At 50.0% G+C, this 13,373-nt stretch overlaps 1 protein-coding gene across 1 annotated transcript in view; it reads right to left on the bottom strand.

The window, feature by feature from the left end:
* Window positions 1-13,373, bottom strand: part of thsd7ba (thrombospondin, type I, domain containing 7Ba) — a 172,377-nt gene that overhangs the window by 80,334 nt on the left and 78,670 nt on the right. Inside the window, exons 8-9 of the mRNA XM_086144727.1 lie at window positions 3,486-3,677; window positions 726-948 (exon numbers count right to left, since the gene is read on the bottom strand). Of these exons, the coding sequence (XP_086000853.1) occupies window positions 726-948; window positions 3,486-3,677 (415 nt within the window). The remainder of the gene's footprint in view (window positions 1-725; window positions 949-3,485; window positions 3,678-13,373) is intronic.

Genomic DNA, 13,373 nt, shown 5'->3' with positions numbered 1-13,373 from the left:
GATCATCTTACAGTGTCGTTCCAGACCTTCAGACGCCCGGGTTGGGATTTGGAGCCGATTGAACAAACCCTGACTCGACTTAATGAGTTTCTCCAATGGTTCCCCTGGAAGAGAGTCACCCTTCAAGTCTTCAATTTGTTTGGGTACTGAGCGTACAGTGTGTGGCCTTTCTGAAGAGCGGCGGCTTCCACGGTTCACACAAGGGGTCGGATAGCGGTTATTTCAGAAGATGTGTCCCGAGACGATCCAGATCGTGGATTCGTGGACCGGCAGTCGCGTCCTGACTGACGTTTGACTTCCTTTGCCGACAGCCTTTTTTCTTTAAGACGGTCAAAAGGAACTCGCGGAGATCCTGGATTCGGCATCTTGTGCGCCTTCTTCCGGGTCAGGCTGGTCAGACAATGAGGAAGGTCACAGAGGCTCAATTCTCACCTCCTGAGAAGCAGCGTGGTGTCCTCCTGTGTCGGGTTATTAGAGCGTAAGTGGGCGTTTAACGCAACACTGTATCGCGCCTTGGGATAAAAGCTCAATATCGTGTAGAAGCAAATCCCATTTTCCAAAAGCCATCTTTCGCGAGTGTTGCAACATGCGGGCGAGCGTGACTGGACCTCCTCTGGAGTCACGCAGATTCACCTCGCAGAAAGAAAACACTCTGCTGCACTTTCAGCCATTAAAATCCAAACCCGGCGAACAGATAAACCCAAAATATCGATCCGAGGACCCACCTTTTGTTGACGACGGGCCCGGCGTTGCTTTTCATGCACGTGACTTTGCGAATCTGGACTCCGGCGGAGCAGGGAGCGCTGCCGTTCCCGGGGACGGTGGCGTTGGATGCGTCCTCCAGGCACGGGCCCCACGCCGACGCCTCCCAGTGGAACACCGTGCAGGGGTGGTGACCGCACTGCCGCCACTCCTCCAGCGCCGTGGCCGACGGACACGCCTTCCCCTCTGGACGCCAAACACACAAACCGAGAGTCAGGACGCGCAGACGTTTTCGAGAACGAGCGGTTTCCGATTTGGCCGTCGGCAGCGAGGACAGAGCCGGAGTTGGTCGCCAGAAGCCGGACGCGCTATCGCTTTGATTATCTCTTGGCCGTTCAGCGGCGGAAGCCGTGTTTATGTTGGCCGGACCTTCCGTTCGCCGGTCACAGATGAGGAGTCGCGGTAAGGTCACCGACTCCACGGGCCAGCTGAAGCACTGCCCAAAGATAAAGCGCCGCCTCGCTTTTCCAAGCCACCAAAAACTCAGGTGTCATCGTTCAGACACAGCAGCGCCACAAATCATCGGCTCGTTCCCAGTCGAGGCGGAAGCTCCGACCGCTGGATCGGCGTGGGCCACTTTATTAGGTACACCTGTCCAACTGCTCGTTAACTCTTAATTTCTAATCAGCCAATCGCACGGTGGCAACTCAGTGCATGTAGACGTGGTCAAGACAATCTGCAGTTCAAACCGAGCATCAGTTTGGGGAAGAAAGGTGATTTGGGTGACTTTGAACGTGGCATGGTTGTTGGTGCCAGAAGGGCTGGTCTGAGCATTCCAGAAACTGCTGATCCACTGGGATTTTCACGCACCACCATCTCTAGGGTTTACAGAGAACGGTCCGAAAAAGAAAAAATATCCAGTGAGCGGCAGTCCTGTGGGCGGAAATGCCTTGTTGATGCCAGAGGTCAGAGGAGAACGGCCAGACTGGTTCCAGCTGATAGAAAGGCAACAGTGACTCAAATAACCACCCGTTACAACCAAGGTAGGCAGAAGAGCATCTCTGAACCCACAGTACGTCCAACTTTGAGGCAGATGGGCTACGGCAGCAGAAGACCACGGGTGCCACTCCTTTCAGCTAAGAACAGGAAACTGAGGCTACAATTTGCACGAGCTCATCGAAATTGGACAATAGAAGATTGGAAAAACGTCGCCCGGTCTGACGAGTCTCGATTTCTACCGCGACATTCGGACGGTCGGGTCGGAATTTGGCGTCGACAACATGAAAGCATGGATCCGTCCTGCCTTGTATCAACGGTTCAGGCTGGTGGTGGAGGTGTAATGGTGTGGGGAATATTTTCCTGGCACTCTTTGGGCCCCTTGGTACCAATTGAGCATCGTTGCAACGCCACAGCCTACCTGAGTATTGTTGCTGACCACGTCCATCCCTTGATGACCACAATGTACCCAACTTCAGATGGCTACTTTCAGCAGGATAATGCGCCGTGTCATAAAGCTGGAATCATCTCAGACCGGTTTCTTGAACATGACAATGAGTTCACTGGACTCAAATGGCCTCCGCAGTCACCAGAGCTCAATCCAATAGAGCATCTTTGGGATGTGGTGGAACGGGAGATCGGCATCATGGATGTGCAGCCGACAAATCTGCGCCAACCGTGTGATGCCATCATGTCAATATGGACCAAACTCTCTGAGGAATTGAGGGAGTTCTGAAGGCAAAAGGGGGTCCAACCCGTTACTAGCATGGTGCACCTAATAAAGTGGCCGGTGAGTGTATGTTCCCCGGTTCCACAGGTGTTCTCCTCGAGGCCCGCTGTGACAAATCTAGCGAGAGCGCTTGGATTGGATCTCATTTCCCTTCTTGTCTTTAAGCGAGGTGGCAGAAAATACACCCGCGAGTTGAAAGGGATTACAGCAGAACAAAAAGGATCCACGGCTTTAACAGGACGGGTAAACAGTCCTGCTCCGTTCAAGAGGGATCATCTTCCAGATAGTGGTGCTTGCTCTGAAGAGAAGGCGCCCGGACGCAACCCTCGCCTGAATGAGCATCTCACCTTTCAAACCGCTCGCGTCTACCGGCTTTGCGACGCATTTCCGCGACAAACACAAAAAAACACGTCGCGCATCGCAGTTGTGATAAACAACAGCGAGCGGAACCGGGCTTACAGCCAGTCTTTCATCAGCCGTTACCGCGGATACGCGTTTGGTCGCGGGGATTAATGGCCGCCCCGACTTGAAAACGCTACATCTGGCGTCCGCCGAAAAAATATACTGCCCACAAAAAGAACGGGAATTGGAAACTCTGACTTGGAAGATGAGAAAATGCCAAAATGAGACGCCGACATCTACAGAAATCCCAGTCGGCCCAAAAAAGGAAACTTTAGGGGAGGAGGGAGCCTCCTTCTAGAACTTCCTTCTTTCTACCCGCTCCTTGTGCCGCAGTCTAAATTATAAATTATGAGTAAACCCCGGTAGATTTGCATTGTCACCCGGCTCCTCCCCACGCTTTGTCTCCCGGTTAGATTATCACCGCCAGTCCGTATAATAATTTAAAACAACCCCCGCCCCGCCTCGCCGTAAAGATCGACTCCTCCAGATGAAATCCTTATCTGCATTTCCATTCGCATCGCCTCGCGGAGCTGTGGATCTGCATCCCCTCGTAGGATTTATGAAGTCGTGCCGGCGCATAGCTGTTGTGTTTTTGATTTTTTTTTTTTTTTTGTTATTTATATGTCAAAGGTGAAGGAGCGAAGGGACGCCGTACCTTTTCCAGGGAGGGCCAGAACGGTGCGGCTGCGACTCTGCCGTCCCTCCGCCGCCTTGGAGGTGCATCTGTCCGGGCAGGAAGACCAGGAGGACCAGGAGCTGACCACGCAGTCCCCCGGACAGGCCACCTCGCAGGACACTTCCGCCGGAGGAGGGTCGCCCGAGCAGTTGCCGACGGCCACGTCCTCACCTGGGGGGGTCGGGGACATTTCGGAAATTGAGACCCGGAGTTTGAGGTGACTTTCGCGGTTAGGATCGCCTCCATCTGGTGCTGGTCCGGGATTGTACCCGCAAATCCCCCCGTAAAAGCAGCCGGACCCCATCGGGGAGCAGCTCTCAACCCCTTCCCCTTCGCTGTGGTGATGGACAGGCTGGCAGATGAGGTTTGACAGGAGTCTCCATGACTGATGTTTGCAGATGATGCTACCATCTGTAGTGAGAGCAGGGAATAAGTGGAGGAACATCTAGAGGGATGGAAGAGGGTTAGCAGGATAGAATACATCAGTGCGACGGGAGGCGGGGATGACAAAGGTGGGGTTCAGAGAGTCGACAGCCTAGAAGTAGGTGGAGAAACGTGTGAAAGCAGGACAGAGGTGGGATGGAGAAGGTCTGGGTGGAAGGATGCTGAACTTGGAGGAGGTCAGGAGGACACAAGGGCTGGGTTAGATGGAGGCCGGCGATTGGCTGCGGAGACGCCTGACGGAGCAGCTGAAAGACAAGATTGGTTGTAAATGTGCATTCAAAGGCGTTCAAATTTGTGGGGAAAAACAAGCAGGGAATATAAAACCGAACACCGACGGTCGACTCGGTGAAGAACCCTCCACCGAGAGCAGGTTGGGCAAACTTTTTGGCTCAGGGGCGGCATTGACTTTTAAAATTTGACGGACGTTTTCCACAGAAAAGCATGTTCTCGCTCCCGAAGGTTTCGAGACCAAGTTCCTCCATGGAGTGCCGTTTTCGTGCTCAAGGGAGGGTCACCGTAGACCAAGTCATACTTCATCTTCTTCTTCTTTCGGCTTTTCCCTTCAGGGTCGCCACAGCGTATCAACTTTCTCCATCTAACCCAGGGTTGGGCAAACATTTTGGCTCAGGGGCCGCGTTGACTTTTAAAACTTGACGGACGGGCCGGGTCACCACAAGATACGATACGTATAAGAATAAAAAAACGCATTTCTGAACAGTTCATATCAGACTCGTCTGACATTTGCTTTGAAAATAAAACCAGCTCGGTTTAGAAGGCTCTGCTTGCATTTCATGCACAAGCCGTTTTTTCCCTTGTATCTTCACGTCCAGCTTACTCATGTGTGTCAATCACAAAGCCAATCAGTGGCCATCAGCTCAGGAAAAGTGTTCTCAAGTTGTTCCAAAAATGAAATAATCTCCCGTTTGAGCTCCAGCGTTCATCGATCCCATCATTCAATCGTTCACATCGAGGATGAATTCTGTACCGATCTTCGGCGGGCCGGATTAAAAAGACCGACGGGCCGGATGTGGCCCGCGGGCCGTAGTTTGCCCTCCCCTGATCTGGAAGGTGCACGCCGTCGTCAGCTCACCGGCGGACGCCGGAAGGCAGATGACTAACATCGGGCTCGATTACAACAATTGGAGTGTGAAGACAATACGATCATCTCCGAACCAGAGCGTCAATTTAGCCGGATGCGTTGAGCGAAACGACGATGAAGAAGTAAATACTTCCCGGAGGGCTTCTGGAGGGTCACGTTCTCACTCGATTGTGTTTGCAGGACGAGAAGATTAAAAAAGAGAGGAGAGAGAAAAAAAAATAAATAAAATTTCGAGACTTTGATATGCGAAGAAAATGAAATATTTTCCCCGTTTTTTTTTATGAAGAAAAAAAAAATTAGAACTAAGTCCCAACACAATCTAACAACCAGACAAAAAAAAAAAAAACCCTTAAACACAAAATGGTGTTTCATTTTCTCTGGAGTTACAAAGGCGTCCCATTGGTATTCCAAGGCGGTTTTAAAGGCTATCCTTCACCCTTCATCTCCACTTGTGAATAATTCATGGTGGCTCCCAGTTAGCTTTCCTTTCAGGACTCAAAGAGCTGCGAGAAGGAGCGGGACCACTTTCCTTACTGTACCCCTGCAGTGGCCTCGGTTAGCGATTAGAGAGCGCCCCGACAAAACAACCCCCCCCCGACATTAATTGGGTGAAAACGTGAGTACGCTAAGGTTCTGCTATTTCGCTAATCGCTAACAAACTGTAAATGTTATCGCCACGTCTTTGCGAATTCGGATATTCCGCAGAGGAACCCGGCGTGGGTATCTGCCGGACCAGGACTCCCTCCGGGGGAATCGCAGAAGCTCGACAGATCCGGATCCATCAAAGCGTCCGATCCTTTCATTAGCGGGGGGAAGAAATGGGATTTTTAGCTGATGTTAAGTTTGTAATAATTAATTGGGAAAAAAAAAAAAAAAAAAAAAAAAAAAAGCGCTGGCAACCCGGTTCGATTTAAAACATCTGTGAGCGCGAGAACAATTTAATTTGGGCAGAGAAAGGAATTATCACCCGCGAAACACCTTGCATTGACAATAGCCGTGTATTCGGGGAAAGTGAAGCAATTACGGACGGGGATGGATATAGAATTGCAATGTGCGGGAAAAAACAGGTACGGCGTTAGATTGTCTTTATAATTATATATCTCCACACACAAGCCAACAGATTTGGAAGCTGCGGCTCTTGAATATAAATGGCGCCGATACTTTACATAATTGGGCCGCGTCGACTCGAATGCTATGCTGTGTGGGATTTGGCCGCCTCGTTTCGCCGCGACTCACGCCGAGGTAATTATTTTAGGCTTCCGCTCTTTCCGCGGACCCGGGAATCTCTGACCCGCGTTGAGAGAGACAATCAGCGCCCTCTCATTCCAAAATAAATAAAAATAAAAAAAAGAGAATGCATTCAGACACAAGTGGAAACAGACAAATGGTTTTCCAATTGCAACGTGTGAACACATTAACTAAATAAATGTAGGCTTTCTGCGTCGTATTATCACGCTTTTCAGGAAAACGCACCTCGAATCCCGTCTGCGGAGGGAACGTCGTGGCATATTTGCAAAACTAGCTTCTGGAAGAGGAGCGGTTGTAAATGCGGAAATTGTTTATTACATCCTTAGCTCTCAGGGTGTGGGATAATTCCGAATAAAAGTGTTTTCCGATGAGGTCTTCATCCATGCCGCCAGGAGATAAATGGCTAACTCGAACCACCGCCGGGATTTGCGACGGGATCCAAAAAGCAGAAGTGTCCTGGTGAAATGTCATTTCAGGAAGTAGCCCCTCCCTCCCCATGGGAACCTTTTAGCTTAGCATTCCCTCAAACAGTAATGTGAAACAAACCAGTGAAGAAGAAGAGCAAGATGGCGTGGAAACCATGGAGGTGGAAGCAGCCACACCGTCAGATGGTTGAAGTGTTTCTATCTTCTCCGTGCACGTGTGAGGAACCCTGTTAGCTGTTAGCTAAGTCAAGATGTAGATGTTCCCCTGTGAGCTCTGGAAACCTGGGACAGAAGAACTTGGACCTCTTGGTCGCTCCATTTCTGTGTTTCCGTCCATGTCCAAACATCTGACCTGTGACCACCGTAGGCTGAAAAGTGGTAACGGACACGTCTTATGAGTTCACCGAGCAGGAGCTCAGATGGTTGCGGGAGCCGAGGTCCGAGCTCCCCGGTTCCCCCGCTGTCCCGGTAACATCCTGATTCCCGAGTAGGTTCAGCAAAGAGTTGCAAACCGGCAGCTGTTTTAAGACCTCGCCATCGAGAACAGCTTCGAGAAGCAAGTTTGACCAGGTTCGGAAAACACCAAGGCGGGTTCTGCTGGTGGCAGATGTTCTATCTGGACCTCAGGTTTTACATCACGCCGCTAAACAGAAGAATAATTAAGTGAGAGGTGTTCCGCAAGCGTACCCGCACTTCGGGTTTTATTTTAAGAAGTGCGTAGATGTTAAGTATTTTATAGCCTCGCACCTAAATCAGCAGTTATTCAACAATTCGTCCATTAAAGAGCGCACAAAAACTAATGAATATGTTGGCAAACACAAAAAAAAAAAACAAAACTAATGAAAGGCAAACAAAGCTGGAAAAACACTGCCTGGAGAGAAATCATATAAGCCAAAAGTAACAGTGTGTGTGTGAGTGTGTGTGAGGCTCCATTTGAGGGGGGGCCTCTGTAAATAGATGGCTGCCCTGCGGGTCCTTTTGCATTATTAATGCGGGGATCTGTAGTTGTGGCTCTTACTCAGATAACGCCACTGCCTCCTGCATGCATTTGGAAAATAATTTCTGCTCTGCTCGCCCACCTACCAATTAATCTTCCTCGCCGGTGTAATTCAGGTAGATCCAGAGGAAAAAAAAAAAAAAAAAAAAAAAAAACGGAGTTGTGTGTGTGTGTGTGTGTGTGTGTGTGCCTTCGCTTAAAAGTTAATAATAACGCCCGCTCCACGCCGGCAGCTTTTAAGACGAGGCTTGATGGCCGACGCAACTAAGTAAATCGGAGAGAATTACCCGTGAGCGTCGCAGCGGGCCGAGAAAAACTTCCACGGGTCACTAATGACGCCCACTAAAACATGCGACTTCATCGACCATCTGTTTTTTCTTTTTTCACCCGGGACGATGCGGATGTGAAGGTTTGCCGAAAGAGATCTCGAGATCTGAGAGTCGGGGAAAAACGAACGTACCCTGCATCATCGCCGTGCTTTAACTTTGACCCTTCTACTATTTTATTTTCTCTTTGACACAAGCCTGATGTGTGTCTCCCCTTTCAAATCGCATTCAAGGCAATACCCAATTTGAGTAGCTGAGCTCCAAAAAAATGTATATACATCATAAATTGAAGCGATGCGTAAAGACGGTTAAAACCCAGATGCTCAAACGGGATTTTAAATCCGCTCTCAGACCCACGCAGGTGATTTGGGCCAAGATACGTTATCAAGTCATCTGGACATGAACTGGTTTGACTGGTGCCAGGAGGACGCAGAGGCTTCTTGGAAGCATCATCAGATAGCAACCTGCACATGGCTTGTCAATCTTAGCACTTGCTCATTGGAGAGGCGTCATTTTTCAGTCATGAATCAAATGAAATACCAGGAGAGATGCCGTTACCGACCCAAATGATGGCCGTCCCTTTGAGAGTCCCTTCACCTTGTTCCCAAACAGAAGAACGGCATCTGCCTGAGCACCTGCAGCGTTCAAGAACAGGTATCTCGTTGTGCTCGGGATCATTCTGTGCTACAAGTCCGGGTGTCTCGGCCGTCGGAGGTCCCTCTCCGGTGACCGAGACTCGAGGTAGGCAAGTGACACCAACAGTGAACACCTATCCTCCAGAGCATACCTCCGAAGTCCTTGGGAGCCATTGACCCTTTGAGACTTCTTTGCCGACAAGGGGTTCTACGGCCGAGCTGGAAATCCTTGCTTGTGCCATTGGAGGACCACTTTCCAGGTGCTACCAGATCCTCAGCCGGATGGAGCCCAAAAGCGCAGACACAACCAGAAAGGGGAATTTGATAAGATGGCCGCTGAGGGTCGGTTTACGGCACTGCTCGCCGGCGGTTGTCGATTACAGTAATCTGGGCGGAAAAAAAACTCTGGTACCCTACAATCCAAGTCGAAAAAGTTCCAACAGCATGATTTCCATCAGTGCGATAATAAAGGAGTCCGTGCTTGATGCGATGTGTAATCATTCGTAATGGCCTAACTACGTCGGACGTGTGAAATGGTGCCACCGCTGATTCTCCGCGAGGACTATGTCTCTTATCTGCACCGCCCGAAGTGGATTGGCAGATGGCAGCCGACAGATGAGGAGAGAATAGAGATAACAGAATTAGAGGAATGTTCAGACGGCGTGATGTATTTTCCCCGAGGTATTTCCGTGGGATAGACGTCCCTGAATCATCCCGCTATGGCTCCTCTGGCCGAGTCCCCGAATCAATATTCCATTTTATCCATACCTGGATGCTTTTGCAATTACCTCCCGTATTTCCAAAACAATAAAACCTGGCATTTATCTCTCTGTTCCCTCCTTGTGGACCGGATGAACTTGTTTGAAAATCTCTTCGGCGCACAGCATTTTATGTAAAATGTTTTCACTGGTTTTGACAGCCTCATCTTTCCTCTCCTCCGGGGTGTCGAGGCGGCTCGGATCGGAAAAAAAAGCGGCATCGCGACTGCGTATCGGGGTTACGTGATAGCCGACTGCCATCTCCTTAAATCCTCCAATTGCGCGTTCCCCAACATACGCGCTCGACGTTAAAGGGCCCCATAAGTTCCCGTAAAACCAAGCTATTCCTTCAACCGTCCCCCCTGCTCTGCCTCCGATGGCCTTCTGAAGTGCCTTTGACAGCGCTGATGACTAATGGGAACATATGCCTGACTCATCCGCCATTTGTCACAACGGCGGCAAAATACTGTTTACGGCCCATTATGCTAATGCTACATTTGGAGACCCCTCAAGGACAGGGGCAGCAAATAAAAGTTGACCAATGATTCATTTGAGCGTCGTTTCAGGTTTGAAAGCGCCACGCTCACCTGGTGTATAAAATATAGACGGCCGGCCTACTTCGGAGTTTCCAGAGCGTAACCGTACGCGGCGGACCCATCCATTATAAATCTGAAAGAAATGAGATCCTTCGACCTGCTATGGCACGCAATTTCGTGGTGGGATTAATTGAAATTGGGACCATCTTTGGGCTTGATGTTAATTCCGAACAAGTATAAAGAGGACAAAGGCAACGCCTGCAAAGCTATTATATGCTAATTGTAACTGTAAAATAACTAATGCGGGACTCAGCTAACAATTAAAATGTAAATGGGACGCCGAGAGCCAGAGAAAAAGAAAAGAACTGACTATTTTTTTTTTAATACTTTAATTGTCAAAGTGGAACTGAGGCAGGAGCTGCAAATGTATGTGTCAATCCGCTCGCCAAGAGTTATCTTTAATAAAAGCAGGAACGAAAAGGGGCTTCACCAATTACCACCAGCTCCTCAGAAGGAACCCGTGGCTTTCGGGGGCTCGATAGGAGGAAAAGCCGGGGAGATCCGGGGGTGGGCTGTCGCATACCGAGAAACGGTGAAGTGAACGAAAGCGGTCCTCGTCGGAGATACCGCGAGAAGCTTGGCCTGGAGTCTGCACCATCCTGTCAGTTCTGATGATCATCATCATCATCTGGACGGCTGGCGTCTTCAGAGACGTGGATGTGATGTAACATGTAGGATGATGTGTAAAAACAAAGAGTACCGTGCCCGGGGAGCCGTGCATGAAGATTGTGGCATCTAGTCACGTCTGCTATATATTCTCTAGAAAGTCGAGCCGATGAAGGATCACCCGGACCTTCTAGATTGGATAATTCCGCCGTGTCCTCCGGCGTGGACGGCCTGCAGCGGTTCCCTCCGCCCACACCAGCCCTATCAAAAGGTCGAGCCTTCTTTTGTCCTTTACGGAAGCGATGTCCAAGTGAGCTTCACGAGCATACGAGTCCATTTTACAGCAAAGAGCAACTGTCATGGAAGGAAGCTGTCCATTGAAAGTGTCCCAGCAGGGAGGATTAGCAGGGCCAGCGCTCAACCGGACAGATATCTGAAGCCACCCGGGATGAAGCTTTGAGCCAAAGGCGAGTGGGAAAGACATCCGGCTTGACATGTGGGAGCACTTGAAGTGGCACTCCTCACAGCATGGAGGTCCCTAGAGCTATTCCAGCAGGGAGGGTACCTCCAATTAAAAACCGCTGTAGTTCCATAAGACAACCTAAATTGTCCAGACATGAGGATGAGAAAGACGGACAAGGGATTGGATGACTTCATGTCTACATAAGGCGCGACTGGTTGTATGCTTCGGGATGGAGCAGCCCAGCTCTGGCACACAATGACCCCGGGCACAACGGGACATACGGAAAATGAATGAATGTATGGCTGGATTGAAGTAGAAATAAAGGTGTTGGTTTCAGGCCTGGTGAAGGCCCTACTCCCCATAAAAAGTAAATAAAGACATTTCTCACGGACCTCCCTGGGAGACCTAAATCTAATATTCTGAAGAAAACGCTTTCGATCAGAGATTTTCATTTTTAAGATGACCTTGGTGGAGAGCCGTTCTCCCGCTGCGCCGGTTCTCCTTTCAGGGTAACCTTTCACTCAATTTCCACAAATAGCTGTGACTATTTTCTTTTCCTTCCTCTTTAACGTGCTCCCGTAGACCGACGTGAGGAAACAAAAATCGGATCGAATACGAACAGAGAAAGGGTCCCGGCCGCAAGGCCACGCGGTTGCATCGTAGCATCGGCGGAAAAAACACGATCTGCTGAAACCGGTCTGAAATCCCATTCGTCACCAGAGCGGAGGTCCTCTGCAACGTGACAATAATTTAACCCGGAAGGAATATTATCAGCTGCATACGTCATGATATCGCTTCCTGAAAACTTAATTAAAAACCCCAAGGAGACAAAATAGCTGGTAAATAATGACGTGAACCCTGGCATCTTTTACCGTCTCTTTCAAGCCACACACACACACACCCTCACACACACACATCCACTTTTGTGCACAGTGCGAAAAGGAGACCAGCCAGCCAGCCAGCGGCGATAATGCATCCATGCACTCCCTTGAGTACCTCCACTCAAACACTCCCGCCGCCACCGCCGCCGGCGCCAAACTTCCGGCAGCGTTTCCCGGGAGAACGGCGGCGTATTTATCGGAAAACTCGCCACGGATCAACACCGGCCGTGCAGAAGATACCGGGGGACGGATACGAGGCGATGATCTCTACGGCGGCGGAGACACGATAAAGGTAGGAGAAGAACGCCAAGATGCGAGGAATGGTTATTCGTTAGTGTCTTCATCCGCTGAGTAATGGGGCAGAATTACTCTTGCAAACAAGAGGCAGAACCCGACCAGATGGTCATCACAGCAATCCTGGGGAGTTTGTGAGTAGCCGCAACCTATTAGCTTAGCATTCCCACAGTCAGTACGGAGCCACGGTGACACCGGTGTAACGCTAGCATCTGAGATACGCAGCTTCGGCTCCAAACTCCAACACAAACCGGTGGAGAAGGAGAGGTGGCGGATGTGGACACCATGGAGGTGAAGCTGCCACGGCATTCAGAGAATAATAACCTTGGACTATCAGGTGGTTGAGGTGTTTGTATCTTCTCCCTTAGCTAACGCTGCACTTATTCTGGGTCACAATGCAGATGGAAACCCGCCTAAGAGCTAGGACCTCTTTGTCTTCTGGCTTCTTCTGTCCATACTGTCCCAAGGAAACATCTGATCTGAGACCACCACAGGTTTTACAATGGTGCTCCCCAAGAAGTCCACAAGAAGTATCGTATCTGGTCATGAGTTCCTGCAGGAACCGTACTAAGAGCCTGCCTCGGAGTAGGAGCGTAGAGGGTTTCACGGAGCTGAGGTCCATTGTCCCTGGTTCCTCTGCTGTCTCAATGCACCATAGAATGTTCTCCAGCCAATCACCTGCCTCCATCTCATCCTCTTCTAACACACCGACTCATTTCATGTCCTCTTTCCCTCTATCCATAAACCTCTGTGGTCTGCCTCCTGATCTCCTGCCTGGCATGACTTCATGATACTTGTATGTTCTGTATGACTTGTATGACTTGTATGTTCCTCACATTGGAGATCTTTGGACGGTCGGAGCAATTAAAGTTTTGTAAAGTAATCAAAGAGTCCAATTAGTCCAGACTGTTTTGAGACTGGCAGAAACCTTGACTCTCCCTGGAGAACGATGTATCCTAAAGCCTTCATCAAAGAACTCACCACAGCACAGACCAAATGTCTGTCATCTCCTTTGGAGCAGCGGCTGAGGAGCTTCGGCGTGACTGGTGCCACGGCACAAACAGAGCTGCAATTAGCGGCTGCTCGTCCTTAGCG

This window comes from Fistularia commersonii, chromosome 4 (assembly GCF_037954325.1).
Source record: "Fistularia commersonii isolate RoL2024-O1a breed Wild chromosome 4, RoL_Fcom_v1.0, whole genome shotgun sequence".
Lineage (NCBI taxonomy): Eukaryota > Metazoa > Chordata > Actinopteri > Syngnathiformes > Fistulariidae > Fistularia > Fistularia commersonii.
The sequence above is the reverse complement of the archived record's forward strand: the minus strand, read 5'-3'. Positions and strand labels throughout refer to the sequence as shown.